General features: G+C 39.3%; 1 protein-coding gene across 1 annotated transcript in view; it reads left to right on the top strand.

Moving 5' to 3' along the window:
* The window catches only part of tnfrsfa (tumor necrosis factor receptor superfamily, member a), a 29,691-nt gene extending 16,292 nt beyond the window's left edge, over positions 1–13,399 (top strand). Inside the window, exons 3-10 of the mRNA XM_008423498.2 lie at positions 1,889–2,020; positions 6,863–6,974; positions 7,769–7,902; positions 7,983–8,081; positions 8,163–8,209; positions 8,332–8,613; positions 10,427–10,463; positions 11,055–13,399. Coding sequence (XP_008421720.1) covers positions 1,889–2,020; positions 6,863–6,974; positions 7,769–7,902; positions 7,983–8,081; positions 8,163–8,209; positions 8,332–8,613; positions 10,427–10,463; positions 11,055–11,356 — 1,145 coding nt within the window. The 3' untranslated portion in view covers positions 11,357–13,399. The remainder of the gene's footprint in view (positions 1–1,888; positions 2,021–6,862; positions 6,975–7,768; positions 7,903–7,982; positions 8,082–8,162; positions 8,210–8,331; positions 8,614–10,426; positions 10,464–11,054) is intronic.
* The last annotated feature ends 1,430 nt before the right edge of the window (positions 13,400–14,829 follow it).

Genomic DNA, 14,829 nt, shown 5'->3' with positions numbered 1-14,829 from the left:
TCAGAACTCTGGAAACTGGTGTTGCCAGGAAAATCCTGATTGTTGGATCTCTAGGATTAAAAAGAGATCCCTCAACGTCACCAATAGCAATAAAACAGATGAAGGAAGACTGTAAAAAATATAAGTCTAAAAAAATCAACATGCATTAATAGATATTTAATTCTTTCAACTGAGAGATGTGGATAATCAGAAACACTGTCAGAACAAGAGGAACACAACAGTAAATTAATGTATTTTATATTCTTCTAAACCTAATAAGATGCAGCACAATTAAAGTAAAAAAATTATACAAAACTTAAAGAATTTGAAGTAAATAAAAATTAAATATAAACACAATCAAATAATGACATAAATAAAGCTACAACTGAAAAATAGAATTATGACACTAATGAGAAATGAAATAAATATATTCTAAAACTTTGTCTCCTTTGTACACCTGAGACAAATGCAAAATTATAAAATGTGTCCATTTTTTCCCCCTTGATATTATTCTTTTTCAGCCATCCTCAGTTATTCAGTAACCAGAACCACCGTAGTCAGAAGAGAGGGAAACGTTGTTCCAAACGTTTAGGGATTCTTGCATATTTTTCAAATAACTGTTTTCCCCCTCTTTGTTTTACAGACTATTTACAACTAGATGCTATAAGTAAATATAGTTTAGTGTCCACTTCATGTATTTTGAACTTTAATTGCTATAAATTATGTTATATTCCTCCAAACTCAGAAAAGTTTGGAAATGTTGTCCTCACCGCTCCGTCTGGAAATAAGGCATGACGGCCAGGAGCAGAAAGCCCGTCGCTCCGTCTGAGCTCAAGTACAAAATAAGTGGAAACTCCAGGGCTTGAAGACAGTGTTGTTTTTGAAGGTCCAAGTCATTAAAAGCACCAACCTTTTTAATTAATTACGTTCATAATGTGATCAACCATTTAACTTGTCCTGGGCCCGGAGTATATTTAGCCAGAAAGCAATTACTGTATTCTGGTGGCTTATTGAGTTATTTCATTTGCGATTCTCAATTCTGGGGAAAAAAACAAAACAATGTTTTTTGTCTATTATTGAGTTCATTTTTAATGTCCGTTTGTTTTCTTGTTCCTCTGGCTCTTCCAACGGCAACCTTCATCAATCAGCCTGTAATTTATGCAATTACATGCATTTGATTGATGAAAACTAAATCCTTGAGGACAGCTGATTTATTTCTGCGGGCCTCCATCGTTTGTTGACAGCAGCTACAATGCTTCACTCCTGCTTGTTTTCCCACTTGTTAATTAGTTCTTGTTAATTAGCTCATATTAATTAATGGAGGAGAGATTTGTTTTTCCAGTAACAAGTTATCTTTAAGTAACTGTGACAGTCGATCTGTCTCCAAGTAAAAAAAAAAAAAAAAAACATTTCTAACTGAAGATGTCTGTGCTCCGTGTTGCGTCTTCCCCCTGTGCCCCAGTCTTTTTTCTTTTTTTTTCTTCCCCTCCCATTTGTACATCAGATAAATCCTGAAAACACATGAGAATCAAGTGGTTTTATTCATGGCATGCTTGAGCTGATCGTAGAGATGATAAGTGCAATAATCCAGCAGAGCGAAGTAGGTCAAATCACTTTGTAGTTCGCTCAATCGCTCCCTCTTATAGCGCTTGTGACACGAACACTTCCTGAACATAAAAAAAAAAGAAGAAGAAGACATGTATAACATAGAAACTTCTGTTCCCTCTGTTTAGGATTGCTTTACCTTAGGGTTGTCTCGCACTCTGGAATATCATGCTGTGGTGTGACCTGTTTCAACAGGAAGCGCGTCTGTATAATGGAGCTGTTATTCACAGGACAAGACATTTAGTTAAGTTATATTTGTGATGTGATGAGTTGTGGTCTGATTGTTTTCTTATTTTATTTGCAGGAACGTTTGTGCAGAAGCCCTGTGAAGCTGATCTGGAGGAAGGAACCTGCGTGTCCTGTGAACACGGGCAGACGTACACTGAGCATCCGAATGGGATGAGCCGCTGTCTGCCCTGTACACACTGTCGCCCGGGTAACCAAGTTCTCCGTTTCTTTACGAATGTATCATTGATTATTAATCGGTCAGTGGAATATAACTTTTTATTAACCAAGAATTAAAATGTGTATCTTCAAATTAGTTGAAGGAGGAAAAAGTCAGATGAATTGGTCATAATTGTTTTTAAATTGGTCAAAGTTCTAAGCATTGTAGCTAGCTAATGTTGCTAACTTAGAAAAAAGCCTGTCTGGACAAATTTTAGCAAACAGCAGTCAAAATATTTTTTCCAGTCTCCTTGCCATGATGCAATCAGTCCATAATTTATAGCATAATTGACCTATGTCAGTATCTGTCCGTTAAGTAAAACTGGGTCGATATTAATAACCATTGTTTATTTCCATATTGTTGTCTTCTGTGTATTTGCATTGGGAGAGGAGGGTGTTTTATTTGTTGGGTGATATGACAGCGATGCAGTGCAGGATTGTAGGGTGATTAACTTAAGCAGTTAAGTTAAACTTTTTATGGTCTTAAAGAAGTAAGGACATGCATACAATATAAATAATATTGGTTATCAGCAATAACAGCAATATTAATATCGGATATTGATATTGGCCCAAGTTTTCAAATCAGTGCATTTTTTACAATTCATATCAGGAAGAGAAGCAACAAGGGTCACAAAGGAGAATATGGATAACAGTTTTATTATGTAAAAACGTTGACAAAATGTTTGATTAGGATCTTGGATTAGCTGTTAGCATGTTTAGCATCTCTAATTGTATGCAGCTCTCTTTGTGCTAATCCCCTAAAGGCTACCAACATTTATAAATCAAAAATGTTTTCAGACACTAATGGATAAACCAGACTAGCATCTTCCCCTCAATGAAAATCTGACATGATTATCTGGAAAATACTTTCCATTCTAAAAGGTTTTGTCAGCTTTTGCCAGAAAGGAATACTGTCTAAAAAAAACTAAACTGAATTTTTTAACTATGCGTAGATTTGCTTCAGGTCACCAGCTGATTTCTTTACACTTCTAAATTATTTCATTGGATTTTCTTATCTTATTTACATTTCCATTTAGGCACTAAACTAGACTAAACTTTTTTTTTTTTTTTTTTTTTACTGTATTTCCCTTTTTCTGAGAGCAACTAGCTCCAAAATCCCAGCGTGCTTTAAAACGTGGAGGGGAAACAAAACAAAAAAGAACTGACACCTATCTGAATCTCCCCTCCATTGAATCCTTTGCCTTTTTTTTTTAAGAAAAAAAATCAGATAACCACAGAGTGTTCTAAAGATCCTGCTTGTCAAAGATGTATTGTTTTAGGAAAGCTGATAGCTCTTTGTCTGTGGCCTGCGCCTTTCACATCCACAGCTGAAAATGGGATCTTATGATGTTACACGGAGCAGCAGGGCGTGTCTTTGTTGTTTTTGTTTCCCGGCCTGAATGCGAGCGTGTTACTTGTCTCGGGAAGGTTTTGCCTGTGTGTCCGTCTTACCTGGCTGAACTGGGTGTGGCTGCGCGTCATTGTCCTCCCCCATACTGGGCGTCTTTGTGTCCGATGAAAGGCAGCAGCCACAGAAAAGAGAATACTGTTACAGGTTGTGTTTTGTACTCACTTATTTTACTTTTAAGGTTAAGTTTTGGGGTGTGTTTTGTTTTGTTTTTCACCCAGATCTTTTTAATGCCTTTCATAATCTTGTGACACTAAAATAAAAAAAAGGGGGAAAAAAAGTCAAGTTTAAACTTTTAAGTCCCACATTGCTTTGTGGAGTGCTTGCACTTATTCTGAATCACGCTGCGATGTGAAACACTTAAGAACTTCCTGTTGGGAGCTGCTGTTGATTTAATTAATCATTTATGGTGTCACATGAATGAACTTTGCTGTAGTGTATTTTGTACTTGGTGCCAGTCCATTTCACCATGTAATATTTCAGACCTCAGTTGAAATCAGTCAATTAAAATAATAATGATAAAAAACAGGAAAAAAGTTGCTTTTGGCGCATCAACCTGATTCTATAACACAGACTCACGTGGCTTAGCGTTCATGACGGTTTAATGTAACTGAACTCCTTATTCGGTGACTGCGCTGCAACTTCGGTTTTCCTTTTTATTTATTGATTTTCACCAAGCTGGTAATCATGTTTTTAGCTCATGAGCTTGTTTGTGTTGTATTAAAGCATCACATCACCAAGCTGACGTCCATCAATCCGTCTCCTCCATGACACATTTCTATTGGAAAAACTCTAGTCTGTGTGCTTCAGGGAAGGAAACAAAACACTGAGTGTAAAGGTCCACCACTGGTTTTAAACAACAAAACACTAGGGCACAATGAAACCTGAATTATAGCTTGATCACATTAGGGAGAAGGCAAACAGTTATGACTAAATTCACCAACAATGTTGGGGCTGGAGCTGTGAATTTCAGCTGACCTCACTATTCCATCTGATTGTGACTCCTTAGCTCAATACGTCTGTGTGTTCTTTCCTCTAAGCACACACACACCCGTGGTACTCTTCCACTCGTCGTAATGTTAAAATCACAAACTTCATAGAGTTTTCTTTTTATTATTATTACTTTTTTTCTTTTTTTTTTTTTATGTGATGGACCTCGGGTTTCTAAAGTCGGGGGTCATGACTCACTGCTCCAGACTTTTAGTGGAACAAGTTTACTTTCCCAAAAAAAGCATGACCTTAAAAGTAACAATGGCCGGCGTCCTCCTCGTTTCCACACCAATAACTCGTCTGTCCCGTCGTTAAGGAGCGAGCGGGGAGCGACTCCGGTCCAAGCGCCGTTAATACCGGAACGTTCAATGACATTTTATGAAAAAGGAGTTCAAACCGTAGAAGTTTTATGTCAGAAAACTTAAATGGATTAGAAAACCATAATCCTCCTCCTGTGGCTAAAGGCTACTATGACAACTGGAATAAATTGAGAATATTCAAAGTAATATTTTTGCAGAAAAATTCCCCCTCTTTACTCTCACACTCCTAAATTAATGTCATTTATTTTCAAAAGTCACCTGAGCATAGTTTAATTCTAGTTACAGCTACAAATATGTTTGTATAGTATATTTATTTTGTGCTCAAACATCCAGACACATTCATAGATGATATGCAAATCAGTAGACAATCTGGGATTCAGTGCCCTGCCCAGAGGCACATCAAACCCACAAGTTTTGGTTTGCAAAACTGCTACTCTACCCACAGAGTCACAGTCAGAATCGATCAAATGTTTTTACAAAATAACATCCATAAATTAAATTGTACCTGAGATTTTTGTAGTTTTTTTTTTTTTTTTACAGTACTGGAAAACTGCAAAATAAGTACACAGTGCAAAATGGTTCAGTACTGAAAACTCACCAAACCACTAATATTAGTAGGGGTTTTTATTTATGAGCCATCAACTTTTTTTTTTTTTGCTTGCTTCTGTGCCAAAGTAACTAGTCCACGTTTCTGCAACCTTCTGTTGCAGAAACGGATTCATACAATGAATCCGTATGAAGAAACAATTTTCTGTGGTATATTAAGACTAATCTCCACACCAACAGGTTTTTCTTTCTTTTTTTAACGTCACTTTGACGTAACTTACCTGTAGAAAGTTTTCTTTGTACAGACCAGAAGGATCATAAATTGACAGTATGCTGGGGTTTTTTTTTATTAAGAAATGTTTGCAATGCATTTCATTACCATGAAGCCACAAAAACTGTTAGCATTCCTGTTTTGTTTTGTTTTGTTTTTTCTTATTGTTTTAATGGGACATATTTTCACGGTTAATCAGTTGTTGTTTTCCAAAAGTTTGTGGCTCCCTCAATTGTCAGATGCTGGAGGGCTTACGTGCCTCGGCACTTAACAGCCATGCAGTAAATGACATTTTCCCTGCAGTCCTTTAAGGCGTATATGCCTTAAGAAATGCAGTGGAACAAAACCAGCAACTGTTCTGCTTTGGTGCAGAGTAATTTCATTTTTATTATTATACATTACCCAAACGATAACAGTGAAAGACGTTGGCTATCCCATGAGCGGCGGTTGTGGAGCGAGTCACAAAACGGCGGTTGTGTTCTCTGCGTGACCGTAAGGAGTCTGTGTTTCACTCTGACAAGAACACGCTCAAATACAACATGTTTACTGTTCCACAATTTGCTTCTGCGACTGTTAAGGTGAAACAGACCGTATTCTGTCTTTTTAAAGCCAACATGCTCTTGCAGCTGGAATATTGGCAAGCTCGTTAGTGTGACCACAAGCCTGATTGCTAACGGCAGGACAAAAGGGCAGATATTAGAGAAATGGTGTTGAGGAATGAGAAAAAACTGACAAGAAGGCCGTGTTTTAACTTTGTTTCATTTAATAACGGGAGAAAATTCCAGTAAAGGAATGGAAAGATTACAGATTTCATAAACTGCTCGGGAATAGATTTTTTTTTTCTTTTTAAATTTGCAGACACAGCCGTCTTACTTACTGAAGCTGGGGGTTAATAGAGGTGAACTTTTTTTTTGGTTGTTTTTTTTTTGTTTCTAGAATTTTCACGTAACCCGTTTAAAAAAGCTGCAGCTGCTGTCATTTATGTTCCCAAAGTTTCTCATATTCCTGCTAAAGTGAGCAGAAAGAAGGAAACCTAATTGTCACGCTTATCCGTTTATGGAAAAAGTCACAGCACGGTTACAAACTGGCTATAAATTAGCTAAAAAAAAAAAGAAGCAGAAAATCCAACAAAGGTTTCTCTTTGTTGCTCTCTTACTCATTAAGTCCTGAACATGCATCAACAGGTTAGACGTAGTTGACTCAAGCAGAGGTCGCACACACTCACATGACCAATTTGATTTGGAGTTGGAGGTTTTGACACTTTTTCCACAATGTTTTACCATTTTTTTCCCCCTACAGACGAAAGAGTAATCACTGCCTGCACGACCACAGCCGACACCAAGTGCCAGTGCAAGCCAGGCACCTTCTGCGTTCCTGACCAGGCCTGTGAGGTCTGCAAACGCTGTGCCAGGTGAGTGCTGCTCAAACATTTACAGCTTTGTCACCTTTTAGCCATTAATTTGTAGATTGCAGTACCTTGCAAAGTATTTGTACGTATTGAACTTTTCCACTTTTTGTCACTTTACAAGCACAAACGTTTTTGTTTTTCTTTGGGATTTTATGCGTTTGAAGAATCTGAAGTAGCTCCTAAATGGCTTTGTAAAAAAGATCTAAACTTGCTGCTGTGCTTTTTTTAATCACCCCCCTGTGATAAGAGACCGCTAAATGAAATCACATATAGCGTCGTTTAATTAGTAAATAGACGCCCTGTGCGGCTCAAGATAAAAACCTGAGCCCGAAAGAGAGATTGCAAAAACGGCTCCACATCACCGTGACAACACAATCTCCACCACAGTAGTACATAGTGGTGGCAGTATCATGCTGCGGAGGTGGTTTTAATAAACAGAGAGTATAGAGCTGATCATGTGCTCAGAAACCAGACACCTATCACATGAGTTTAAGATACTTTTTATAAAATTGGCAAAAAGTCTGACAATAAAATCCATGGCAACCAATTCACTTCAGAAGCCACCTAATAACTCCACCTGGAAGTTAATATCTGTGAAGGATTAACAGTTTTTCAAGACCATTTGTGTAAAAAAGAGCATATTCGAAGAGTGAAGAATACATACAAATATAATTTCAGAGTGGATAATATGCAAGACTGCTGATTAGATTAGTGACGGGTCACCTTCAGAAGTATCAGAGAATAATTTACCTTAATGTGATTCTCATTGCATTTGCTTTACTTCTACTACATTGCAGGTGCAAAGCCGGTGAGGAGGAGGTGAAGAGCTGCACGCCCTTTTCCAACACTGTGTGCCGAAAACGAGACCCGTCCCCGACCGAGACGGTAACGCCTCGGTCTCCTCCGGTTCCTGATCCGCCGACAAACACCTGTAAGTTTCACACATCCTGTCATGGAACGTTAATCGCCACCCAGACGGGAATTTGTCTCATCTGAAACGATCTCTTCCAGGGTTTCTTGTATTAATGGTCTTGATCTGCATCATGGTCATTGTCATCTTCGCCGTTATTTTGTGGTTCCTACGGAAACAGCACTCATGCGATGTACCATGTAAGTCCGTGTCACATTTTATAACTCAACAACATTTAGCTAACTTTTTTTTTTCCAACACGATTTTCTTGCTTTCAACAGGGTTTAAAAGCTCTTGTGAATCGAGTGAAATTGTAAAGATTCCCATCGTAAGTTCCATCTGATTGTACTTTTTTTTTTTTGATATGTACCTCCAGATAGCGTGAAATAAAACCAACATTCACCTAATTTTTTATTTATTTTTTTTCTCCCCCCCTTCCTTCTCGGTTAGGATGAGAGTGGAGCCACTGCGGAGGAGAAGCAGAACAACCAGAACGCGGGCCTGGAGGGCGAGGAGCCCCGCCCAGAGTCACGGCCCCTGCTGCAGGAGACGCAACCCGTGATGACCAAGGCCTGCCCGCCTCTGGAGGACGAGGACCGCGGACTGGGCGACAGTTTGCCCAACACCACCAGCTCGTCCCAGACCAGCCTGTCGGCGCTGCCCACCGCTGCCTCCCCTGGCTGCACCCCGCACCACAGCCCCGCCGGCTTCAGGCAGCTGCCTGCAGACACGGTGAGAGCAGCAGAATCAAACATCTTTCTTTTATTTAATGCACATCAGCAGGCAGGCATCACGTGACAACCCAAAACCTCAAAGTACTTTATTGGGATTTTGTGCAACAGGCCGTCACAGTGTAGTGCATTATTTGTGAAGCAGACCGAAAAGGATGCATTTAAGCGTTTTTGTACAAATGAACCTGTCTGGCAGGAGTTTGTGTTCAGCCAGTCATACTTGGGGATGCACAGATCCACTTTTTCTGCACTTCCGGTACCGATACCCGAGATTTACTGCTTGCAGAAACAGAAAAAGTATAAACACAGTTGACTTAAAATATAATTTTTTTTCCTGAACACAGACATAAATGTACAGAATTACACATTTATTTGATAACTCTGCACCAGCACAGCACACTTAAATACACCAACAGCTTCACAAGCTTGGTGAAACGTAAAAACAACTTTAATTTGTTCAGTTAGGAGTCTATCGGCCAATGTAACGTAAATAATAAAGAAACTGAAACTGACAAAAAAAGTTGACTGGTCTTGGTCAAACATGTAAAAACTCAACTGCAACAAACCTTTCAAATGGTTCAGAAAGAGCAATTAGGAATTTTAAATATAATGTAAAATAAATAATGCATGATGTCGCTCAAGGGAAAAAGCATAGAATTAGACTGACTAGATCTACAGTTATGCATCAGACACATTGTCACCAATATCCAATCTAGATTTTTTTATATATATATATATATATATCAGGACCGATACAGATATTGATATTGGATCGGTGCATCTTTCCCTCTTGCTATAATGGCCCTTAAATAAAATAAAACGGCACAATCCAGTTTTCTTTAGAAGCTACACAATCAGTATATTTAGTTCATCTGGCTGTAATTTCTCCTCTGTAAATCCAGCTGCTCTGTTAGGGCCTCAGAGGTTTGGTGGAGAACATCAGTGAACAAACGGCGAGCAGGTCAGGGACTCAGTGCTGGGGACATTTAAAGCAGGTTGGGGTTGTGAAACAGTGTGCCGAGTTTGGAACATTTTCAGTCCACAAAGATGTGGAGAAAACTCCCAAACTGACTCATCGGACGTGGGGAGAATTAGTCTTTTCTTTTAGTTACATGTATCAAAGTTGCCAAGGCCTTCTGAGCTCCGAAGCCTAAAATTATTCCAAGAAAAGGGTGTGGGTGGCAACAGGTGGTTTGTTTCTGGAATGCACTGTCAACCAGATTGTTTGAAAAATAAATGCCATGATGTTTCTAGAAAAATAAAGACAAAATGCTAACGAAAAAAATTCTTACAACATGGGTGAAAATGAAACTTTCACCCATGTGAAAGTTTCATTTTAAACCTTTACAGGTTTAAAAAGTGGTTAAAAAATATCATTTTAAAAACCTCCAGACTTTTGACAAACATCTCCACCAAATTAACGGGAGGGTCTAAAAATTACCAAATCCAAAAATATGATTCACAGATTTTGGTCCCAAACTAACTTAAATATGTTCCAAATTGATAGAAAAAAACACAAAATTGATAAAAGTTATGATTTACAAAAATTCTACATTAACAGCCACAGCAAAAGTAGAGGAACCAAAAGAAATGGACGCCTCATTTTGTAATTTTGTACAACGTATTCTGCTTCTGTGTTGTTCTACTTTACATTAAATCAATCTTTTAAAAAAAATCCTAATATGCTTGGAAGTTTGTGATTGTAAAGAAGCAAAATGCTAAAAAAAAAAAAAAAAACTTTAAACACTTTTGCATTCTATGTTTTCTCCACATATTTTCTTATATATGGATTTTTCTTCTTCATCTTTCTACAGGATGACCCTCTTGGACATCGATTGCTGCCACTGCTTGGTAAGACGGATCTCCATCATTGTTTCCTGTTGTTTTGCACCAACACAAAAAAACAGCGCAGCACAGCAACCCAGGCCAGATCGCAGAGAAGTCAAGAAGCAAAACATCTCTGCAAGATCTCCCACTTTAGTGCTTGATAGACTGCTGATCTCATGATAGTCAGGCCTGATCTGAGCCTGCAGGGCTTTAAAACATTCTGCTTTTGTTTTTCTCTCTGCTGCCGTTTCTCCTGCTGAATTGAAGAGGACATATCTTAGAGTTTGATCTTGCATTGATTGTTTTAAATCGACATCCTTTGAAGGGAAATGCACTTAAATGCTCTGACTCTACATAGCAGACAAGAGAGTTAACTTCTGATGTGGCTATGGAGAATTTCACTTCTAATAATACCAAGCTATTGTAGGTGAGCACGAAATACTGTTGTGGTGTCGCATTCAGTGCTATTAGAAACCATTTGCCCACTTAAAGATTTATTTATTTAGTTTCATTTGTCATGTTTCAGGTCAATAACCACATTTTAATGTCACACAAAGACAACCACAGTGTTCTGCCTCAGTGTTTACTAGTGTTTGTTTTGCTCTCATTGCAAAGGGTCGGAGAAGTCCCTCAGGAAGAGCTTCGACTTGTTCGACGAATACCTGGACGTGCGGATCCACAACAAGTTCTTCCGACTGATCGGCATCAGCGACAACCACATTCGGATCGCCGAGAGCGGCGCCCCTGGCGACAAGGTGTACGAACTGCTGAAGAACTGGATGCAGAGGCAGGGGCTGAAGGCCGACATCAACGACCTGCTAGAGGCGCTGCTGAGCATGGACCAGCGGCGCTCGGCCGAGTGCATCGCCCACGCCGCCCTGAGGAGAGGCTACTACAAGCACGCCGACACCCCCTGAAGCTAAAGAAGCGAACGCCAACGCTACTCGCCACCGGAACAAACTACAGCTGCCGTCGGTGGAACTCCGTGTCTCACAGAACAGGGCTTACCTCCTTTTTTTGTGGCTGTTCAGCCATGCTTTAAAAAGCCAGTAGTTTTTCTTTCAAAAACAAATAAAAACAACAAAAAAACTAAAACGAAGCATAAAAAAGGGGAAAGTCAAGACACACCGATCAGTTGTTGACTACTCGCCAAATGCTGAAGCAAACAAAAAACCAAAAACGTTCAAATATGCTTTCGATGTAAGCCTGAAAGGCTTCAGCTGTTGCTTTCTGACACATTTGGATGTTCTCGGCTGTCGGTGAAGAGGCCAGACACTGAAAGCACAGAAGTCTCCAGCCGTGTCCCACCCAAGTCAGGAGACACTATCGGCCGGAGAACTGGGGGGGGGGGGGGGACGAGGATAATATACACTGGTTTGTAGGAGCGGCATGGCATGTGTCGCTAATACCGTGCCTGTTCTATGCACTGATACCTGGTGGCACATGTAGAACTGAAAGCAGGTCAAGTTTCAATGGGTTCTGTAGATTCAATCCTCACCGCAAATATCAGTCCATGAATACTTTTCTTCTCTAACGGTGGAAAACATTCACAAATACTAACATCCATCCCTACTAATGACGTATTTACCTCTTGATCATTGTTTTTTTTTTCCTACAGCTTCATTGTGTTCCTCAAAGTGTGTTCTAGTTGTGTCCGCGGTCTTTGTGTGTTCAGTGTTCTCACTTTCAAACACTGTAGAAGGAACTTACAGGACGTTTCCAATCGGAGCATGGTTGCCTCGACGTTTCCGTGGCGACCTGGAGAAGTTCAGAGGTCATTCTATTTATTGTCATATTTATTGAGATGATTATTATCTGTGATTATTTATACCATTGCCAAAAACAACCCTGAAAACACACGGTCATTGAGACTCCCTGCAGGGCAAAAAAAAAGAAACGACTGAGATCAAATCCTTCCATGTTCAAAAACGACAAAAAAAATGTAGCATTTTTTTTTTTTTTATAATTATTTTATTTTCCTGCTTGTCAGACTAGGTTCAGAACGACAATCCGGCGTTGCACATCAAGTGTGATCCGTGTGTCTTTTTTTTTTTTTTACATCAGCAAGGTTCAGCTGGTTGACAGAGCGGAGGTTTTGATGAAGCCTTAAGCAGAATGTATCTCGACGAATAAAATTTTCATTAACTTTGGACGTTCAACCCGTTTTCGGCTAACCGACTGAACGCGTGACCCGTCGTCCGAATCCACGATACAGGGGGCAGGTTACACGGCGTTTCCTGGAGACGCAAGATGAAGGAAATCTTTTCTGGATATAAAAATAAGCTCAAATTTTGTGTTTTAAAAACTCACCCTTTGTGCATACATGCATGTGCATCCACAAGCCTTAGAAATGTATTTAAATGTGCAGATGGATTTAGAAACCAAAGTGAATATAATGAGTTATGGAACTGCTCATCAACCAGAAACAGGTTGGCTTTTTTTTTTTTTTTCTTGTTTATGCCCATTTTTTGTTTCCTCCATACCGTTATGTAAAAAGCACAGACTTAAGAGTTATATATTGTTGCTGATGAGTGATGCTACAGTGCTGGCACTGCCATCTATTGACAAAACCATGAAACTGCAGCTTGCATCCGTTTCTAGTTACTCTACACGCCCGTCCTGGATTATTTTTCCGTGTCTGTTGCATCCATTTTTCAGCTGAATTGTCCTGTTGGCCTGATGCAGCAGAGCAGGGGAAATGATTCAATTCTCTTGTTTACTCCATACCACATCGTGTGTGTGTGTATGTGTGTGTCTGTAGATTTTAATATCTCTGTTTTTATATGCTTTTAGTGCAAGTCTAAGATGTTCAGTTAATTTCCATTAAGTTCTGTAATTGCCAGATTACCGTTAAGCCATTTTTTCTCCCCCCTGAGTTGTCATGGATCTTTAAATACAAAGTGATGTAAATACAACAAAGCTGTTTTTACATTAAGTTCAAATAAATGTTTTGTACAGTTGTAAATGTAAAACGAGTGTTTTAATTGCTGCTTCTCTGGAAAAAGCATCACCAGTTGCTTGTTTTTGTTTGTCTTTGGTTTTTTTCAGGATTCACAGATGTTAATGCTTTCACAGCTCTACCAATTATCTTGTCTCTTAGTGGCATTCTTGGTGTGTTCTGTTAAATAGAAGGTTGGGTAAGAGTTTAAATCGGTCTTCACTATTTGGTTATTACAGAAATATCTCAGACTGGTTCTTAATTAAAAGAAACATGTAAAATCACACCACTTGATATAGAAGTCCTCTTATGCTTTACTGCAATTAAAGCATCTCGTGTTTCTGACATTTTTTCACATCTACAGATGTCCTATCAGTCAGATCGGATGCAGAATGTCTGCAAACAAACATCAGGTTTAGGTCGGTAAGCCTCATATTTGTGCCAGGCCGGGAATCGAACCTGCGACAGCCACGTTGAGGACTAAGGCCTCCACACATGGGTTGTTCTTAACCCCTGTGCCACCACAGCACACCCAATCCCTTTATACTTGAGAAATTTAAAGGCTAGTCTGTTAGCCTACTTGTCGTGGCAACAGTGTTCCACCTGAGCTGTTTTCTCTTGCTTTCTTAATTACCTCCAGTGACTTGCTTAATCCTTGCAAGTTAAATGGGTGCATTAGAAGTAAAATGGATGAAAACAGTGATGAGAGAAAATCCATTTGTCCATTTGTTTTTCTCTAAATTCGTTTTTATTTGTAATATTTTTTGGTCAAAATTGCTGAATTTACGCATTGCCTATTGAAATACAGAAAGAAGACCGGAGCGAGGCAGTGCAGTGATGTGCCTCGCCTCTGGTGGCGCTGTGTCACAAAGTGAATGAAGGCAGGCAGTTGGCGCATGCTCATTGCTGTTCTCTTAATATCGCCAATAGTTTGGTTACACTAGTTACACATATTGTGAATATACTGACGTTCCACAACATATCTTATTTGTTGTGGAATATATTTAATATTTAATGAATGTGTGTGACATGTTTAGTCTTCACGATCGGCCATTAATGTGCAGTGAAAATGCGCAGTACAGTACCTAACTGATAGGGGGCGGTGCTGAGTCCCATAGACGACAGGTGTTCTACGCATGTAAAGGACGGAAAACAATCGCAAAAATGGAGAAAATGCCACTGGAATAGAAACGTTCAAGGCCACTCTTCTCTATGCCTGTCAGTTTGGGGGCGGGGGGGGGTGGGGGGGGTAAATGAAAGGAAAATGAGACAGAAACGAGGACTTATGTTATTTTATTTTTTACATCAGAGCGACGTGAAGTAAAAAATAACATTTGTGGGAAAAGGATAGGTACGGAAGCGCATTGCTATCACGCAAGAAAAAAAAAATTCAAGCGCTATCACGTTATAACGTGATACGTATCTTGTTAAAACGTGATACATATCACGTTA

The sequence above is a fragment of the Poecilia reticulata genome, linkage group LG12, assembly GCF_000633615.1.
Source record: "Poecilia reticulata strain Guanapo linkage group LG12, Guppy_female_1.0+MT, whole genome shotgun sequence".
Classification (NCBI taxonomy): domain Eukaryota; kingdom Metazoa; phylum Chordata; class Actinopteri; order Cyprinodontiformes; family Poeciliidae; genus Poecilia; species Poecilia reticulata.
This window is presented reverse-complemented; position numbering and strand designations above follow the sequence as displayed.